The sequence below is a fragment of the Cannabis sativa genome, chromosome 8 (genome assembly GCF_029168945.1).
Source record: "Cannabis sativa cultivar Pink pepper isolate KNU-18-1 chromosome 8, ASM2916894v1, whole genome shotgun sequence".
Classification (NCBI taxonomy): domain Eukaryota; kingdom Viridiplantae; phylum Streptophyta; class Magnoliopsida; order Rosales; family Cannabaceae; genus Cannabis; species Cannabis sativa.
Genome location: NC_083608.1, coordinates 702,001 through 722,374, shown reverse-complemented (window position 1 = coordinate 722,374; position 20,374 = coordinate 702,001). Strand labels below are relative to the sequence as shown.

General features: G+C 36.5%; 1 protein-coding gene and 1 long non-coding RNA gene across 2 annotated transcripts; both read right to left on the bottom strand.

The window, feature by feature from the left end:
* Positions 1-11,466: 11,466 nt before the first annotated feature.
* LOC133029929 (uncharacterized) lies at positions 11,467-12,338 on the bottom strand. Its single transcript, XR_009683862.1, has 3 exons — positions 12,259-12,338; positions 11,744-12,139; positions 11,467-11,583 (listed from the first exon to the last, which is right to left on the bottom strand). It is a non-coding gene; the product is annotated as an uncharacterized LOC133029929 (long non-coding RNA).
* Positions 12,339-12,504: 166 nt separating this feature from the next.
* Positions 12,505-17,860, bottom strand: LOC133030089 (replication protein A 70 kDa DNA-binding subunit C-like). The gene is made up of 5 exons (XM_061102301.1): positions 17,700-17,860; positions 13,290-13,449; positions 12,832-13,123; positions 12,657-12,736; positions 12,505-12,537 (listed from the first exon to the last, which is right to left on the bottom strand). The coding sequence occupies exons 1-5, from the start codon at positions 17,858-17,860 to the stop codon at positions 12,505-12,507; spliced, it is 726 nt and encodes a 241-aa protein (XP_060958284.1).
* Positions 17,861-20,374: the final 2,514 nt, after the last annotated feature.

Sequence of the window (20,374 nt, the reverse complement as noted above, 5' to 3'; positions counted from 1 at the left end):
TCTGTTAAACCATTACCAAACGTGACCTCACCACATTGCATTGGTCTGATATTCACTAAAAAATCCTTGTCACCTGTCATATGTCTAGAACAACCACTGTCAAAATACCACATTTGAGAGGCAGCACTTTTATCAGAAAAACCAGCTAGACATTTTTCTTTTTCAATCCATTTTTGTTTCAAAGCACTATGTTTCTTTTGAAAAAATTTCAAATTACCAAAATAATTTGTTTTGTGCAAATTTTGCATGGTGAAAACATTTAGGTCGAATATGCCCCTTAATACCACAAAAATGTCAAGAAGGAATAAATCTTTTTACCTCAGATCTTACTCTTTTTGTAAATCCTGGGGATTTTGCGGCAGCAGAAATAGCTTCTGCAATGACAGGTTGTGAAACTGTTGCAGCAGACTTCACATTTGTAGCATCAGGAAGATTCGTCGGAACACTAGATTTTACAAACTTCATGATTCCAGAACTTTCCATACCATTTGATCCAATGCCTGCAAAACCTTTTTGACCTGTACTCTGAATCCACTTTTCATACATGACTTTGTATGATTCAGCAAGAGACTCTTCACAGATTTTAGAATCATCAGAATCTAATTCTTCTTGTTTAGTGGTATTATTCAAACATACCAGTCTACCTTTCACCTGTGAATCACACAACACATTAGTTATAATAGAAGTTAAGGCAATATTCTCATAATTTTCTTCATCACTTTCGGTTTCATCATCACTCCATGTGACATTGAAAATTTTCTTATTCTCTTTCAAAGTGTTTGCACACTCAGATTGAATATGCCCAAAACCGTCACATTCCCTGCACTAAATTCCCTTTTTGTTAGACATTGAAGGTTTTGAAAAAGTATTACCTTTGGAGAATTTTGGAAAATTCTTTTTTGTCACTTATCTTTTTCATGTATTTCTGAAAGTTTTTAGTTAAAACATCCATCTCATCATCTTCTTCATCATCTGAATTTTCTTTTTCAGCAACATTAAAAGCAATACCTTTACCTCTATCAGCCATAGACTTGGGTTTGTCCTTCTGCTTGATTTGCTGATTCAATTCAAAAGTGCTCAAAGAACCCTTTAATTCCTCCACCTTCATCTTGCCAAAATCTTTTGCTTCCTCCATAGCCAAGAGTTTAGTGTCAAACCTTTTTGGAAGAACTCTAACAATTTTTCTAACAAGAACAGATTCATCAAGCTTTTCACCAAGAGCAAAATATTCATTAGCTATATCAGATAGCCTTTCATAAAATTCAGTTAGGGTTTCATTTTTCAGAAATCCTAAGATCATCAAATTTGGTCTGAAGCATAATATATCTAGAACGCTTAACATCAGATGCATCCTTAGCAGATTCACAAGAAGATATAGGCTTAATATAACCTTCACCTACTCCATTAAATATAGCATGTAAAGCTTTGCTATTATAAGCAGACAATTTATCATCTTCAATAGACCATTCAAGTTCAAATTTTAATTTAGAATTACCTTCGGAATCTACCACAATAGGAGGAGACCATCCTGAAAGAATTATCCTCCATGCTTTCTCATTTTGAGACTTGATAAAGGCTCTCATTCTAACCTTCCAATAAGGATCGTTGGAATCATTGAGGAGTTGTGGGCGAACAATAGAAGTTCCTTCTGCAAAGGGAAACATATTGCAAAAACACAAGAAAATGTTAAAAGGATCACACTAAGAGTTTAGTGTCGCGTTCTGATACCAATTAAAAGCCCGAGTTTTTGCAAATGTGAATGATATATATACAAATATAAAACTGTATACGCATGCAGAAGCAGAATGTAATTCTGATACTGCAGAAACCAGTTTTGCAGCAACAAAACAGAACAGACAGAATATAAAAATAATTGCAGAAAATTAAATTACTTGACACAAGAGATTTGTATGTGGTATCAGTGTTCTCCCGAACACTCCTAGTCCACGGGGCCATGCCCAAAGAATGCAATTAATTAATAAAGTATCAAAATTACAAAGACAATTGACTTAAACAAGTTTAGACTCCCTCTAAAGTATTGCTGCAATCCTTTGTAATCCACTTTATGAATTTGATTTCTGAAACACCTTCAAGCCCGAACTCCCTTCGTCTTTGAAGTGTGAGTGCTTGCTTCCTCCCGAAGTAAGGCTTCAACAAGTCTTCTCCCGAAGACCAAAGTGCTTACTTCCTCCCGAAGTAAGGCTTTATCAAGTCTTCTTCCGAAGACCACTCTCTTGTTGAGTCAAGTTGTTCTTAACAAACTCTAGGATAGAGTAAGAACTGATATATAAAATACTAGAACCTAGATGAACAACTAGGTTCTCTATAAAGACCGCTTAGTTTAATTTGGAAATTAGCAGTTAATTATGATTTAATTATGGAAAATTATTTATAGATATTTAAATAATTATTTATGCTATTATTATTGAATTCTGAGATACATTTTTTGTCATATAGTGAAATTTCATAATTTTGCATTTCTGGTGCCCGGCAACATCGAACTCGGTGTTTTGCTCAGTAGAATCACAACTTAGCATGTTAGTATATTGGGAAAGTTTATTAGACATCGGGAATGTCAGGATTGGTCAGGAATTTAGAGTTTTCCCAAAATACCGTTAGTGATTTGTGTGACTCTTTAGTTTCGTCAAGGGCATTTTGGTCTTTTTGCCTTTTTGATTTTGTCTTTAGTAAAGGTTTAGTATTTAATTTTAAATCTGATTTTTAAGTCTAGTTTGGCTGAAATAATGTGTTAAATAAGGAAACACAATTACTTTCTCATTTTTGTGAAAATTGGAAAAAATCAAGCAAAATCTCTTTTTCTCTCCTTCTTTCTCTCTTTCGGCCTAGAGCAGCTTGGGTTGGGGGAAATTCTTTGTGTGTTTTCTAGCTAAATTTAAGAAGGTTCTAGTGGTCTCAACTCTTGGTAAGTCTCTTACTTTTTTTATTGAAGATTTTTTTTAAGGAAAATAGTAGGTTGCATGCTTGGTTTGGTTTGTTGTTGTTGCTGTGATTTTATGTTGTTTTTAGAGGTTTAAGCATGCTTGATTGAGTGAAATGAAACTGTTATTGATGCATGTTTGGTTGGTTTTAAACTAGTTCAGAATTTTGGCTCAAAAACTATGATTTTCAAAGTGAAATGATGAAATCTGTTGCTGCACTTGTTGTAGATTCTTGCTGTTGTTTTCAGAGGTTATAATATGCATGTTTGGGTAGATTCAAGCAGGTTTGAATGCATGTTAAAGGGGTTTAGCCAAGTTTGAGTTTTGAGCTCAAAGCTTGGAGCTTTAATGGCATTTTTAGTATCCGTGATTTCTGGGTTGTTTTGATGCTTTGAAAATGTTCTTTAGGGTCTAAATAGCAGGTTTAGAAGTTTTGGTGTGATTTAGGGTTGATTGGAATGAGATGTGAATTTTTGAGTGTTTCCTGCTCTGAACCGGAATTCCAGTTCAGCAAACGGAATTCCGGATGGTGTTCAAGGATTCCCAGAACTGAAATTCCGGTTGTGGAACCGGTCTGCCGGTTGGGGGATTTTTGGGAACCCTAGTTCTTCCCTTTTTTATGATATTTAGGGTATTTCCATGCTTTTTATCGATAGGGAAACTTCTAGTTTCTAGTTTAAGTCCCCGGGAAGTGATTTAGCGTATCACTTATCAGTGTTGTGGTTGTTATGGTTTAGGAGCCTGTAAACCGCTGTGCAGTTCGTTCCACTTAGGTTGACCTACACACCTGTATTCGAAATCGAGGTAAGATTAGTATAATAGTATGCATATGTATTACATGTTTAGCGTGCATGTAGGAAGCCTGTTAGATTACATTAGATATGTATGTTGGCTTCGTACCATCCGACAGTATCACATCGGTACCGCTAGAGTATGACTAGCAACTGGAGTATGACCAGTGTACCGAGTATAGGCTGATAATATGGTCGGTGGTACTGTACTGTTTGACCGTATCACATCGGTAAGGCTAGAGTATGACTAGCAGCTGGAGTATGACCAGTGTACCGAGTATAGGCTGATACTGTAACACATCGGTAAGGCTAGAGTATGACTAGCAGCTGGAGTATGACCAGTGTGCCGAGTATAGGCTGTTACTTTGTCAAAAGTACCGTCGTACAAACGTTCGGCACTCAATATCGTGTGGGACACGGCAGTTAGGGTTATGGTCAGGGGTATGGGCATCTGATCATAACCCGAGATTTATGTATGATTATGATTTATGCTTTTCTTACTGAGTCTGTCGACTCACAGTGCTATGTTTATGTGTAGGTAAGGGCAAGGCCAAGGCTGAGGAACCGTGAGGACGAGCCGATGAAGATTGTACATGTCGGGGCGGTTAGGCCTGGAGCGTACAATTTTCGGGGCAACATCGCTTTTGTAGTTAGTCGCTGGGCGACAAGTATTTTGTAATAGACAGTGAACTTTTTGTAAAGTATTTCATTAATGGGATCCCAAAGTATTTTGTATGAAATATTATATAACTTTAATTAAAAGCAAAATTTTTAATTAATCACGATTTCCATAAACCTCCTTGATCAGCAACGAGCTGCACAGTAGGTTTGAAAATCACGTAATACGCCTATGCTAGTTAGGGTGTTACAATTTGGTATCAGAGCCGCCAGGTTGTCTTCCGAAGATCGTCACGACATGTACAATCATCATCAGCAGTTAGCTCGTTGTGCGATTCAGTAACCTTTTATTGCTTTAGTAGTTTATTTAATTATTATGAAATAAGAAAATCCTGAGAGGAAGCATGTTAGTAGCCTGATAGTAGAATAGGCGCATGTTTTTAATTTCCAAATTAAGCGGCATTAGTAAGCTCTCGTTGATCATGGCCTGATGTGTCAACTCTTGGTTTCGCAGGCTGTTCAGACTAGATGGATTCCAGACGGAACACCAGGAGTCAGGGCAACTCGGTCGGGTCAAATCAAGGTCAAGGAGCTCAGTTTCCCCCGAATGTTAGGGGCCGTGGTAGAGGTCCCAGGGGCAGGGCTCGTGGTCGGGGTGATGTTAACCCGCCTCAGGCTGCCCAGGCTGCCCAAGCCAATCAGGATGCCCAGAATTGGGAAACTAGGTTTGCTGAAATGCAAGCCAGAATAGAGGAGCAAGATAGTGAGATTCAGAGATTGAGACAGCAGGGTGCTCCTGCAGTGCCTGTGCCAGAAGTTTCAGTGGCACCTGCCCTTGCTGTCCAGGCTGAACCAGTAGTACCGGCAAATAGAATGGAACCCTTGTATGAAAGGTTCCGCAAGCAGGCACCTCCGGTTTTTCTGGGAGGTCCGGACGTCATGAAAGCCGAGCAGTGGCTAATGGTGATTACAAGGATATTGAACTTTATGGGTGTCACCGGGAATGACAGGGTGGTGTGTGCCACTTTTTAGTTTTAAGAGGACGCTTTAGTTTGGTGGGACATGGTGTCCCAGATACATGATGTTACATCTATGACCTGGGAAAAGTTCCAGGAACTCTTCAATGCGAAATACTACAATGAGGCCGTTAGAAGTTCCAAGAGAAAAGAGTTCGCTCACCTGACCCAGAAAGACAATATGAGCGTTACTGAATATACAACGCAGTTTGATCAGTTGGTGAGGTTGGCCTCGGGAATCGTGCCAACCGATTTCAGTAAAAAGGAAAAATATCTTGATGGATTGAATGTGAAGATCAAGCATGATCTGATGATCACTACGAACGACAAGACCACCTATGATGAGATGGTGGAAAAAGCAGTGCGAGCTGAGGGCGCAGTTGGATGTATGTCAGAGTTAGTTAGGACTCCAGTGAGTGGCGGGGCTCCTACCCCTCCTGCATTAGGCTTTAGCAGGGGAGGTAGTGGTTGAGTATGACCACTGTACCGAGTATAGGCTGTTACTTTGTCAAAAGTACCGTCGTACGAACGTTCGGAACTCAGTATCGTGTGGGACATGGCAGTTAGGGTTAAGGTCAGGGGTATCTGATCATAACACGGGATTTATGTATGATTATGATTTATGCTTTTCTTACTGAGTCTGTCGACTCACTGTGCTATGTTTATGTGTAGGTAAGGAAAGGCCAAGGCTGACGAACTGTGCGGATTAGCCGATGAAGATTGTACATGTCGGGGCGGTTAGGCCTGGAGCGTACAATCCTCGGGACAACATCGCTTTTGTAGTTAGTGTTGGAAATTATTTTACCAGGATCTTAGATCTGCTCACAAGTATGTTTATTAACACCCTAAATATGAACTTTCTAAAACGATGAAATAAACACGTATAAAGTTTAACAAACCTTACATTGGGTGCAGCGGAATTAAATGACTCATTCCGTTCAGATCTCTAACCCTTGTATCATTTCTGTAGCAGAGTATTATCAAGATCTGAACCTGGATCTCTTTCTCTGAATCCTTGATGCTGAAACTCCTTTGCTGATGATCTTTCTTCACGATCTTCCTCACTATGATTGAGGTATTGCTTGCTGTGTGTGGGCACTACTCTAATCACTAAGGTAATTTCGAAATATGAAGGAAGGAGAGAGAGAGAGAGTGGCGGCGAAGGAAGAGAGAGAAGGCTTAGGTTTTTCTGATTCAGAAGTGTAATTTTCCTGTAGCCTTCACTATCTATTTATAGCATTCCACTAGGGTTAGGTTTGAATTATTTGGCATTAAAATAATGAAAATATCAGTTTAAAATGCCTACAAAAGTGGCTGGCCATGGCTTGATGGATTTGGGCCTTGCTTTTTGCAATTTTGCAATTTTAACACTTTTGTATATGATTTTCTCAAAAATGCCAATTTTCTAATTCAACCATTTAAATGCCAATTCTAACTATTTAATAACTATAAATAATTATTAAATAATATTGTAATTTATCATATTTATTAATTGAACCATACAAAGTATCATAATTAACAAATATGCCCCTATTAACTTTTTCTTTACAATTTCGCCGTTACTTAGTGAAAATTTCACAAATAGACATAGTCTAATTTTTGAATTATAATTGATTAATCAAAATCAATTACATGAGTCTTACAAATAATATTATCTCAACTAGTGCGGGGACCATGGGTCTATATAACCGAGCTTCCAATAAGTAGATCAAGAATTTAGCACTAAAATTCACTAACTTATTAATTCTTCGTTGAATCCACGCATAGAACTTAGAATTGCATTCTCAGTATATAGAATGCTCTATATGTTCCACCATATAGACGCATCATTAGTTATCCATTGTTATAATCCTAATGTGATCAATGATCCTCTATATGAATGATCTACACTGTAAAGGGATTAGATTACCGTAACACCCTACTATGTATTTTATCCTTAAAACACTTGACCCCGTATAAATGATATTTCAGCTTATGTGAAATGAGTACTCCACCATTTATGTTCGTTTGGTCAAGCTCGAAGGAGATCATCCTTTGCTTACTATTGGCCAGATAGAAGCTATAGATTCCATGTTTATGTTAGCGCTCCCACTCAATTGCAGTACCGTGTTCCCAGAATGTACATATTACCCTGACCTAAAAGTAGGCTTAACTAACAAATCAAAGAACACGAATAGCCTTTCAAGATTGAGCCTAATCATAACAGGATTAAGAACATTTGATCTAGGATCAACTTGGCGATATTGACTTGAATAGATTTTACGGTAAGTTTAATTAAATCTAAGTCAAAGTTCAATATCGGTCCCTTCCGAGGCATACTCCATGCATCCAACCTGAGCTTTACTTTAACCAATGTTCTGGAAAGAACATAGCATTTCTCCAAATGCAAGTAAACTCTTGTTGTAGATTATCATATCAGTAAAACACTGTGTCTGATAAATCTAGGAAACTTTCTTCACATATTCATGTTTACTTTCCAATGTGATGACAGCATAATAAACATGATCAAGTATGTGAAAAGGGTTTGAGATAAATTTATAAATCAAATAGACAAGCAATTGATGAAGTGAACCAAAACATACACAAATGAATGAAAAATACTTCTGTTTCTTTATTGATGTTGAATAAAATAGATTACATTGAAATAGATTACAGTGTATTGGGATTCAATTCCAAGTTCAATTAAATGATCTTTGAACTGCATATCCATATATTCTCCACCCCTATCAGTTCGCAAGATCTTTAATGATTTACCTAATTGGTTTTGGGCAAAGCATGAAACTTCTGAAACTTTTCAAACGTATCAGATTTCTTTTGCATTAGGTAAAGAAAACTTTATCTAGAGAAATCGTCAATGAAAGTGACAAAATACTCATAACCACCTCGGGCTTTGACATTCAAAGGTCCGCAGACATCAGGATTCACTAACCCTACAGGGATTTTGGCACGGTCTCCCTTTGCAGAGAAAGAACGTTTAGTCATTTTTCCTTCTAGGTAGGACTCGCATACTAGCAGTTCACCTAAGACGATATTTTTCAATGGACCGTCTTTGGTGAGCCTATTGAGTCTATCAAAGCATATATGACCAAAACGTAAATGCCATAGATAAATTTGATCATCATTATCAATCTCTTTTCTTTTGAGGTTTCTAGGTCTAGCTACACTGAAAAGTTCACTATTTAGTGAGATTTGAGTACTCGGTCTTAAAACATAAAGCCCTTGTTCCATTATAGCAACACATATTTGAAATCCATTACGAGAAATTGTACAATTTGTACTCAAAAAATTCAATATATAAGATCGTGTTTGCAAACATGAGACACTAATCAAGTTTCTACTAAAGTTTGGAATAAATAAAACATTTTCTAAAATTAAAAATCGTTGTTGAAACTTGATGCGGGCTTTTCCTCTAGCTTTGACCGATACTAATTCGTCATTGCCAACTTTAAGCTTTAACTCTCCTGGAAGAAGATTTTCCCAAGTTTCAAGCAACTTCAGTGAAGAACATACATGGTTAGTAGACCCAGAATCAACAATCCAGACGGATTTGTCGTTCTCTAAAACACATGATTCAAAGACAAAAGCATTACCTTCGTTTGAATTGTTTAGAAGCATGGGACATCGTTCTTCATGATGTCCCTTTTCATTACAATTCGAACATAGAAGATCATGTCTGATAATTGTACTTGAAGAAGCAGCTTTGCTAGATCCTTCATACCTAGTCCTTTTCCTTCGATTATGGATTGCAAACCCAGGGGGACCCATTGCAATCAAGTTCCGTTCATGGGCTCGTAATTCTGCTTCAAGCTTGTCCATGTCCGAGGAGTTAGAATTGTTGATCATGTAAGAGATAACAAATTCATTATACTCGGGAGGAAGACTATTAAGGATGAGCTGGACCCATTATTCTCTTGATAAATCAATTCCTAGTAGATTTGCCTTTTGGAACTTCAGATTCATCATCAACAGGTGCGAGTTAATGCAACTACTAGGATGCATTTTCACACTATAGAGTTCTTTTGCTAAGATAGTAACTAGGAAAGGATCGGGGTGAGGGTTATTCATAATGACACTACAACACATCAATAAAACAGAAGTAAGGTTTTGGCTCATAAATTCATACACAGTTCAGAAAATAACAAGTAATGACATATGTTATAGAAATACTAAATCTAACATAGTTTATTTACCATGGTATTTCAACAAACTGATACAGTGTCCCGTTTAGGCGAGAGTCATAGCATCATTTATTGAATAGATTTGTCAGCTCATCTAAAATGATAATCATTCTAGCAACCTTTTATTCGATCAAGATTGGAATTCAGCGTTGTCCCGTATAGGCGAGAGTCAAGGCAATTCTATCTTATGAGCTTCCACCATTGTTTCATAATTTGCAAGTCAAGTATGGTTACCACCATTAGGGTGATCTATACCATACAAAACACTTACAAACTACTTATCATTCGAGATTAAACGGTGCGAAATTGCTAATGAACGTTCCTCCATTAGGAAGGATTACTTGCAAGATTGAGCCTAATCATAACAGGATTAAGAACATTTGATCTAGGATCAACTTGGTGATATTGACTTGAATAGATATTACGGTAAGTTTAATTAAATCTAAGTCAAAGTTCAATATCGGTCCCTTCCGATGCATACTCCATGCATCCAACCTGAGCTTTACTTTAACCAATGTTCTTGAAAGAACATAGCATTTCTCCAAATGCAAGTAAACTCTTGTTGTAGATTATCATATCAGTAAAACCCTGTGTCTGATAAATCTAGGAAACTTTCTTCACATAGTCAAGTTTACTTTCTAATGTGATGACAGCACAATAAACATGATCAAGTATGTGAAAAGGGTTTAAGATGAATTTATAAATCAAATAGACAAGCAATTGACAAAGTGAGCCAAAACATACACAAATGAATGAAAAATACTTCTGTTTCTTTATTGATGTTAAATAAAATAGATTACATTGAAATGGAGTTTTATTTAGGGCATAAAACCTAACAGTTAGTCGTTGGGCGATAAGTATTTTGTAATAGACAGTAAACTTTTTGTAAAGCATTTTGTAACTGGGATCCCAAAGTATTTTGTATGAAATATTATATAAGTTTAATTAAAAGCAAAAATTTTATTTAATCACGATTTCCATAAACCTCGTTGATTAGCAACGAGCTGCATAGTATGTTTGAAAATCATGTAATACGCCTATGCTAGTTAGGGTGTTACATTCTCACATAACAAAGAGACTCTCCTCACAAATAAGAAAAATACAAAAAATGAATAGTGGAAGAGCTGATTCGAATGGCTGCTCTCTAGGCTCTATTTATAGAACATATAAAACCTAGAGACAGCTACAAGATCGAATCTACAGCTGTACAAAACTTTCCAAAGAAAAACACGATCTGTAGCATCAGATTCGGATGCTGACGCAGCAGATGAGACCAAAAATTGGAAACTTGCTATAATCCGGTCCGATCCTCTATTAATTCTTGATTCTTGCCAAAAACAGATTAGATATTCTGATTGTATCAAGATACAATCGAAATTAATAAGGAAAAGGCAATAATCAAAGTTTCCTTAAAAAACCAACTTTCCATAAGAGAATTGCTTCTCTTACAAGAAGTTTCCAAAAAAAGGAAAGTCCAGCTGAAAAGTTCATATTTCCTAACGTAGAAAAAAGCAACTAAAAATAGAATATACAAGGTAAGAAATCGGGTATGAATGCAAAACAATCTTACCATTAAAGAAAAATATTTTGTCACCTAACTTGCCAAAAAAGGACTTTACAGTTTTAGTGATTTATTTTTTGTATGTCCAACTTCATTTGGTTGTGGAGATATTGCTTGAGCCATATCAAAAGTTAGATCGAAGATAAAAACAATATTGTATTTGCATTCATCTATAGTGGAGTCTTTTTTAATAGCTCTTAGATAAATAATGTAGTCCTTGTTTAAAGATTCGTAAATAATATCAAGCAGTTTCTTATCATGGCCCTGCATTCAAAGTATAGTATTATTAATATTATTATTATAAACAAACATTTCACATATAATTTTTTTTTTCAAATTTTGTTTATTATATATGTACCAAAGAGTCCATTTCCATCAACTGGCTTTCCTGTGCATCCAAATTATTTCTCAGCAGGTTCTCCAATTATGGATGCATTGATACAACCTGATGAATCTTCTAAGTTAACAAAAGCTCGGACTCTACAAAAATGATAAGGATTAGTTAATAAAGCTGAAATATATACATAAAACTTTATATAATGCAACTTATTTTATAATAAAGTGGATAATAAAGTAATATATATTAAATATAAAATTTAAATAAACTATTATATATACCAAATAAAAGTTAAAAGCACACCTTAGAACTGCAATTGCTTTTTATTCTTGCAATGGATGCATTCATAAATTTCATTGTAGTTAATATCTGCAACCTTGTTGCAAGCATTTGCGACTTTATTGCATTTGTCACATGACATGTACCAAAGTGGTTGATTAGTTAACTTAGTAGTGACTTTTGCCTTCACCCAAAAACTTTGTTGCTGCATTAAGAAAAAAAATATAAGACAAATACAATAAAATTGATGAGAAGTTAAATGCATTATTAAATAAATTTGATTATAGCTATATCTTGAATAACATATCTTTAATTTTGTTGAGATGCACTAATTTTTCTGCAGCAGGAGCTACCACAGTAATTTCACAAAAAGTCTTGTTGTTGACAATGTCATTGAGCTTGTCAATGTTGTTGTCCACCCTTATTTTTTATAAAATAAAAATACAATAAATAATTAGAGACCATTTTAGTTTTAAGAAGATGATATAATAATTGGAATGAAGAACAATAATAACATTAAGTTCACAAAACAAGCTAACCAAGATGTCAGTTGGAGAACTTCTTCAAATTGAGGATCAATTAAGATTGTACTATTACGTTTTGTGGAAATAGACAAACCTACAAGATAATTTTCATTACAATTCATCTTTTAAAAGCCATATATAATTGAGGTTAAATGTATATGTATTTTATCATTATAAGATTTAACTTTGAGATGTGTTCCCATAATCACTGGCTTCCTATTCAAAGCATTTGAAATATTGTTGCACACATGGTCTACAAAGTTATCCCACATAGTAAGTGTAACTGTCTGGAACCTGAAAGAAGAAAAGACATAAATGAAATAAATTTGAATGTAATGAATTAATTTTAGTATTTTAGTAGAATAAACCAGAGAACAAAAAGTAAAGACTCACTTTTCATTGATGAGAATTACATCCTGAACTATTGATGTTGTACCAGAAGGTGTTTGAACCTGTCTTTCTAGTCCCATGTCTATTTCTATAGCCAAAATGCCTAACAAAAGAAAAAAAAATAGGATTTGCATGAAATAATGGTATTGTTTTAAAAATTGTATGAAATCAAATATATGTTAATATGTATAAATACACAAAAGTTAATGAATATTGTACTAATTTCAGATTCAAGATCCATGTAGGTCTGGAGTTTGTGAAAAGATATAAATTTATATCTTGAAAATAATAGAGCATTGTGATTTTCTTTGAGCTCTTCTACTTTTGTTTTCCCATTTATAGTCCATTGGACATCTCCAGCAACTTTTCTATACTGAAGTTTAGTATGCTTCACAGTTGCATTCGAGATTAAGTATGTTTTTGATACTTCCATCGTGTCTTGAAAAGGTAGAATATTTGCTTCATAGATCGTTGCTTGCACTTGGTTCCCCTATATTTTTATTAGAGATAAAAAAATGTTACATAGTAGAATTTTGTAGGAAAAACAACACAATGTGAAAAACCAAATGATTTTTTCATATGAAGAAAATAAAATATGAAAAGCAAAAAAAAAGTTATCACATGAACAAAACAAATTAGAGAGAGTGATAATATACTTGTGGATCAATAAGTGTCATATTCATGTATTTGGTTGGACTATGTATTGCTGTTTTTGTATTTGATTTTTCAACAACAATAACTTTGGCAGTCCAATTCATTTCTCCAAGAGAAATCTCTGGTATAAGTTTATAAAGTTCTGCCATTGCAATTTTTTTCCTGCAACATATATCAATATAGTTTACATAGAAAATATAAACTATATAATATTGAGATTTTTTTTGAAAAAAATAACATAAGTTAGAAAACGTATACACATTTTGTTTTGAAGACAAGTTTTCTCTAGACAAGTATAGGAGAGTTCAGGCTTTTTTCGGGGAGAAATCTAAAAGGGTGTAGAGTTCAACCTATGGATATGAATGTGTGAATGAAACTTAAGTGAAATGTGATTTATATAATGTGAATAAAGTAAATTTTTTTGGTTAAGAAAAAAGGAAAAATATAATAATGATGATTGTAAATAGTTACAGTTAAGTCAACGATATGTATTGACATGATTTGAAGTGATACTAACTAAAAAAACAGAAAAAATAAAACAATTATTTATATTTAAGAGAAAAAAAGTATATACAAAACTTATCACTAACAAATGAATTATTATTTTATATATTTGTCTTTTGAGATCTGATAAGATAAAAAGTGAATTTGGTAAAAAAGAGGTATGGGGCAAAAATCTTATTACTGTTTTGCATGAAAAGTGGTAAAGTAAAAAGAGTGGTTGGAAAAGAAAAGTATGGTGATTGGATTTGTTTTTTTTTTTCCCTGAAAACCAAAATAGAAGAAAAGTATGGTGATTAGGATAAGAGTAAGGGCAAAAGATTTTACAGCAAGTGTAATTTGGAAGATTTTTTTTAAAGTTAGTATACATATCTTTACTTGAACCAAAATACTTTTAACAATTTACAATTCTAGTTGAAATATAACTAAGAATAGTAACAACTTTTTTATATAGTTGAAGTTTTGGGTGAATAATAAATTTATTGGTTAGGATGTAGGATCTAGAATATATTATAAAGGATTTTATGTATGTAAGTAAGATGTAAGGATATATGTATAATGTAAGATATATATGTATATCCTGTATAAAAAAAAATATATATATAATGATAAAATGACTAAGTTAAAAAGTTGAAACTTAAGAATATTGATTAATAACATACATCTTTACCAAATTACTAATTGATATTCCTAGAAAGCAACAAATCAATATATATCATAAATCATAAAAAAATAAAAAGAACTTACATACATGACTATTTAGGGTTGATTTCCTCGTCTTTATATGCTACCATCACAATATATTTTCAAATCTCCACCAATTGAGAAAACTTGACTTGTTACCCAAATATTTTTAAATTTAAACCAGCTGATAACAATAATTAATAATTATTTAGAAATTCCTTATAAAGTCTCCTCAGCCAATTTATAGTATATCATGAGCAATATACAATAAATAAGTATAATCAATGTGCAATTGGTACAAAATTAAAGATACTCACAATAAGTGTGCAAGGGATTCCAATAAAGTCTAAATTATTATATGACCTGCCATGAAAAGGACTTAGCAAAGCTTATGAAGAAAAAAGAATATAAGAGTTAATAAGGAACTATCAAGCTACACTAAAATAATTTCTACTTGAAAACTATAAGATTGAAACTAACATTTAAAGTGTATTAATCTAAAAGATATCTACAAATATAAATGGGCATAGTACTTACATGGTTGCCGAAAAGATTAATAAAAATAATAGTCATATTCTTAACTGAAAGCGCATCATTATTAAGTAAATATGTTTCAAGAGCAATTAACTAAAGATAAAATTTCATTGTAAACAACATTCTTTGTACAACCATCATGAATTGTATTATCAAAAATTGGTTTCACAAGAATTTCGATAGCATCACTTGTTTTTGCTCTAAATAAAGCAACATATAATTGTCCGTGTGAAAATACTTATTCATAAAGATATAGTCCAACAAACTATAAAGTTTGTCCTTGAGATTTATTTATTGTCATTGTAAAACAAGGTCGGATCAGAAATTGAATTCTTTTAAATGGAAATGAACCTTTGTAATTTTTTAGTGGCACAAAAGGAATTCTGGGTAAGAAAACTTTTTTACCACTATACTCTCCAATAGCAATTTCTGCATAAATAACATTGTGTTCGAAGCTTCGACAAATTAATCTTGTTCCATTACATAATCCCTCAGAGGGATTAATATTTCTAAGCAACATAACAGGACAATTCAATTTTAATACAAGCTCATGTGGTGGTATACCATTTGGAATCAAAGTATTTAAAAAATCTTCTTGAATGTTTTGTTCAGTTTTATCTAAGAGCTCATCAAAGTTAAAATATCTAAAACTATCACCTGGAAAGCGTTATGACATTTTTCAGTTCCGTTACCTATTCGAAGTAAATAATTTGAAAATGTTTGATCTAATATAGCTCTCATATTATGAACTAATTTTAATTTTGTAAAATATGGCTGTTGACCGAGGTTTTCGACAACCACTTAAATAATATGTAGGAAGAGCTATAGAAAGTTTAATGCATGAGATTTTTACGTGGTTAGGGCATTAATGAGCCTTAGTCCACGAGTCTTTTTTATTAGTGAGAGTATTTATTACAGAGAATGTTCATGGTGGATTTCTCTCCTATTTTCTCTCTTTGATTCCTTTAAACCCAGAATGTTCCCACCCTTTTTCAGTCTATTTGTGGGGTATTTTGTAGTGTTTTTCTGGGGTGATCCCTAGGAATGGATCACTTGTCTTTCGGTGTTAGCTCCATAGGGGCACATATTCCCAGCATATACAAAATAAGAAATACATGACCTATACCGTAGGTATCTTAGGAGTTAGGTGGATATAATATTTTATCCCCTCTTGATTGATGTGATTCCTCATAAAGTAGCCGTCACTAGCCTTATTGATTATAGTGTAATAGTCCAAAAAGGGGGCTTACGCCATCTGTCATGTCGTTTATGGAGATTTCAATACGTCTTCCCTCATGCGGCATTAAATGCGAAGTGATTGTTCAAGAGATATCAGTACCTCCCGGAACTGCCTTGGCATGTCTCTAGCCTCCCGGAGAGTAAAGATACTCCTTATGTCTCCTCCGGGAGACACCTTCCCTGAGACACTCCTCTTTCGTCTAAGACTTACTCGATTTTCTTAAGCCCTGGTCCTTACGGCTCCACGTGTCGTCCTTATCTAGGTCCACGTATTTTGGACAAAATCCGGAGCAACATTTACCTCCCAAGCCTCATTTAGTGAAGGATAAATGAGGCTTGTTTGGTGCCTCCGGTCAGCTTATTGGTTTAATGGCACGTGCTTCAAGCGCATGGGCTGCATTTATGATGGTCATCATTAATATTTTTTTCTTTTTGCAGTCAACGATTCGCTTCCCGTCCATTGAGAAACTGACGCATTTAATCAGGGTGTCAGAAAAGTACTCAAACGTAGAATACGAATCAATTACGATTCCCACCATACGATGGAGTCCGATCACAACTGCCTTGCACCCTTTCTGGTCTATAAAAGCCAGCCTTTTTTCTTCACTGGGATACTTTCACCACTTCGCCATTTTGCCTCAAGAACTTCCTCGAGAAAAATTACAGAAACCATAGATTTTTCACTGCTATTCCTTCGTCGTTGCCAATCCGCATTCTACCGTCGATCAACATCATCTTCTAGTTCACAACCTTTGTGTAAGTTTTCTGGGTACTTTATACTTTTGTTGTTCACTTGCATGTTAGGGTAGAACTTTTGGTTAAGCGCTTGGAAAAGATCCAATGGTTGGGAGGCGGATGAGCTTCACTCAACCTTGACCTGTGCCCACCAGTTGGAGAAGATCGTGATTGTGGCTGGTATCAAGCCTTCCGCCTCTGGAGTTTTTCACCGTCTGCCCCGAGATGAGGAGACGCCCAACTGCAACTGCGGTGGCTTTGGGGCCTGGAGCCGGACTCACCTTATGTCCGGGCCCATACTACCACTTCAGGATTACTTTATAAATTTCTTAATTTTTGTTGGCCTTGCTACCTATCAACATATTCTCCAAGTGTACCGCCTCCTTTCAGGCTTGTTCATTTTCTATGTAGCCAAAGGCTGGGCTTCACCTAGCCCGACCGAAATTTTATACTTTTATGAACTCGTGTCTATCTCCAAGAAGGGGGATAGACTTAAAGATGGTTTTTTCACACTCTGGGCCCATCCTGCCAATGAGGGTCCGGTCCCTTTTAATTTTTAAAAGAATGTAAAGGAGTATCATCACCGGTTTTTCTTTTCTTCCGGTTTCCAAGCCGTAGAATGCCCAGAACTGCTCACGGAGTGGGTCAGGGTTCCTCCGATGCATTGGACCGCCCCTACCCAACTCTTCCTCCAGCATGCCAAGGTCTTCTCCACGTACGATAAGGATGGGCTGAATGTGGGGGACTTAGTCACAACTGCAAACTGCAGGAGGGCTAAGCTAATCTCAGAGAGCCAATCAGTGGATGATTTCAACTTATCCAAGGTTCTCTGTCCCAACATCCGCAGTCTGGACTCCGAGAAGGCACTCTGGGCGGACATTATCGCCTCCGCGGAAGACTAGTACAAGAAGTACCTCTTTAGGAGGGAGCAAGAGTTAGCTTATATTAAGGCTCAAGCCGCTGTCGGGAGGGCTCTTCAGGTAGAAGCTGGTAAAGAGCAGGCACCTTCTGCTCAAGATTATTCTCCCTTAGTTGTTCATCATGTCCCTTCTGCTCAAGATTATTCTCGATGTAGGCCTATAGAGTTTGATGAACGTCTCCTTAGATTTAGAATGCCCCCTACTCGATGGGGCGATCATGCCAAGGGTTTTTATTTTTCCAACTTAGGTCATTTTTTAGGCTGGTCCCGGATGGGGTAGGGGCCTCCCGCACCTATCCCTCTGGATCATTTAGCCTTACTGTCTTCCAGCTGGTTCCTTCCCTCAGACAGCTTTCTTGGGGATGATGACGCCAGCCTTTTAGTGCATAAATTTGCTAGGGCTACATTAGATTATCTGGGTAGGATTAGTTTTACCGCTTTGTTCTTGCATGCAAAATTTCTCGTCAATGTTCTAACACTTATTTGTTTGTTTCTTAAAGCAGCTAAGCCAATGGATGAGCTTTTGGCTACCCTTGCTCAAACTTACAGTCCCGACCCGGCCCTATCTCAAGCGCAAGACTTGGAGGTGACCTTCGGGAATCCTTCTTCTAGCTTCCCCTTAAGCCAAATTGTTTTGATTGACAAGGACGGGGAGATCGAAGAGGAAGAAAAGGGCGAGATTCTCACCCCTCTGGACCAAAGTGCAAGGGCAAAATGGTGGAGGTCGAGGTTGCTAAGAAGCCTAGGAGGGTCGACACTCTGGCTCCCAGCTCTGATTTAGGGATTCCACTCGAGGCGGAAGAGTACCATGTTCCCCCCAGTATCATTTTAACTCCCGTTCCTGCTGACGAGGAAAGAAACCAGCTTTGGAATGCCAAGCATAACTATGCCACGGCAGAATACACAAAGGGGAACGCTGAAGTGGAGGCCTTGAAGAAGATCTTGAGGGAGGCCCAGGACAATTACACTCGCAGTGAGTACGCCATGAACGTCTGGGATCGAAATTTGGATCTTTGACCGACTGCTTTAATCGCTTCATTGGGCCCACTCTTGCTCCTTTTGCCTCAGAATTAATGAGCCACTTCGCCTCCAGTCTTGTCCAACTCCCCATGAAGAGGTACGCAGCCTGCGCTTCCACCAACTCGGTCTACCAGATCCAGGACATAAGTGCGGCCACGACCGCGGTAAGTTTTTATGTGTTTCCAAGCTTTTTGCCTTTTAGTGCTTGGCATCACGTACTTACACATTTCTCTTGTTTTTCCAGATTGTTGCAGAGACTGGTCGTCTTTTAAAGACTCTAATTGACCATGGGTACACCATGTCTGAGTTTGGGGGCATGGAAGAGGCCATGAAGAGTCTTCGGGACTTGGAGGTGCAGAGGAAGTCTATCCGGGAGGAGGCCCATCAGAGGGAGGCCCTTTTGGAGCGGAGCCATCAAAAAAAGCTAAAGGAAAAGGTCGAGGAGCTGAAGGCTAAGGACGATGCGCTGAAGGTTAGGGACACAGCTGTGGCCACTGCGAGGCGAGAGTTTCGGGACGCTAAGGAGTCCGTGCAGGAATTAACCGCCAAGCTAAAGTCTCTAGAAGAGCTGCACCAAGCTGATTTGCAGAAGACATCCAACCTAACTATGAAGTGAAAGGGCTTTGTGAATTCAAGGAGCAGACTCAGAAGGAGGTGGCTAAGGCGATGAGAGATGCCCTCCTGGCCCCAATTACCTGCCAACACTGCAAGAAGCATTTTGACGATGGAGTCTTCATGGCCTAGCAGACCAATGGCCAAAATCTTAAGCTTGATTTCTACCCCAAGCCTGAAGAGGGCCTTGCCTGCTTCTGGGTAAAGAAGAAGAGGCTAGATGCAGTGTTGGAGGAGCGCAGGGGCCCTCGTCTTCCACCCCGTATTGATTAAACCGGTTGTTCACCACCACCATTACTATCATTATCTTCTCTGTTTTTTGTTACATATTCAATCCTTCTCCCTTCTTCAAGAAAATTTATTTTCTTTTTCATAAGGGGAGACACTTATGGCCCGTCCCCAGGCCCTTTTTTTTTATCTTTTTGAAGCTTTTCTTTGGGATCCAAACAATTTATATTTTTGTTTGAATATATAGCTTTTAACTTTGTTAAATTTGGTCTATTTACATTTGTCCGTGTGATATGCCTTATTACCCCCCTGAGTGACATAAAAATCAATTTTTAGGTCACTCATTTTTACAAAATTAAGTTAGAGGTTACATATATTTGTTCGGTACAAATTTACTTTACAAACATAAACTTTATTTTTCAACTATTGGTAATACTTTAGGAGGTGATCGGCGTTCCAGGCCCTAGGCACCATGGTTCGTCCTCAATTTCATACGGTCCTTCCCAATTCGGCCCAAGTACCCCCACTCCGTGTTCCCGAGTAGCTGGGAAGACCCTTCTTAGGACTAGATCACCAATAGTGAACCTATCTTTGAATTTTGAGTTGAAGTGTTTA

Excerpts from the sequence above, each read along its gene's own strand:
- LOC133030089 (XM_061102301.1), bottom strand. The coding sequence starts at position 17,860 with ATGTCCGCCCAGAGTGCCTTCTCGGAGTCCAGACTGCGGATGTTGGGA. Across the intron at positions 12,737-12,831 it reads TACAATATTCATTAACTTTT|GCATTTTGGCTATAGAAATA; the intron begins GTGTATTTATAC and ends TTCTTTTGTTAG. Across the intron at positions 12,538-12,656 it reads CAACATCAATAGTTCAGGAT|GTTCCAGACAGTTACACTTA; the intron begins GTAATTCTCATC and ends TTCTTCTTTCAG.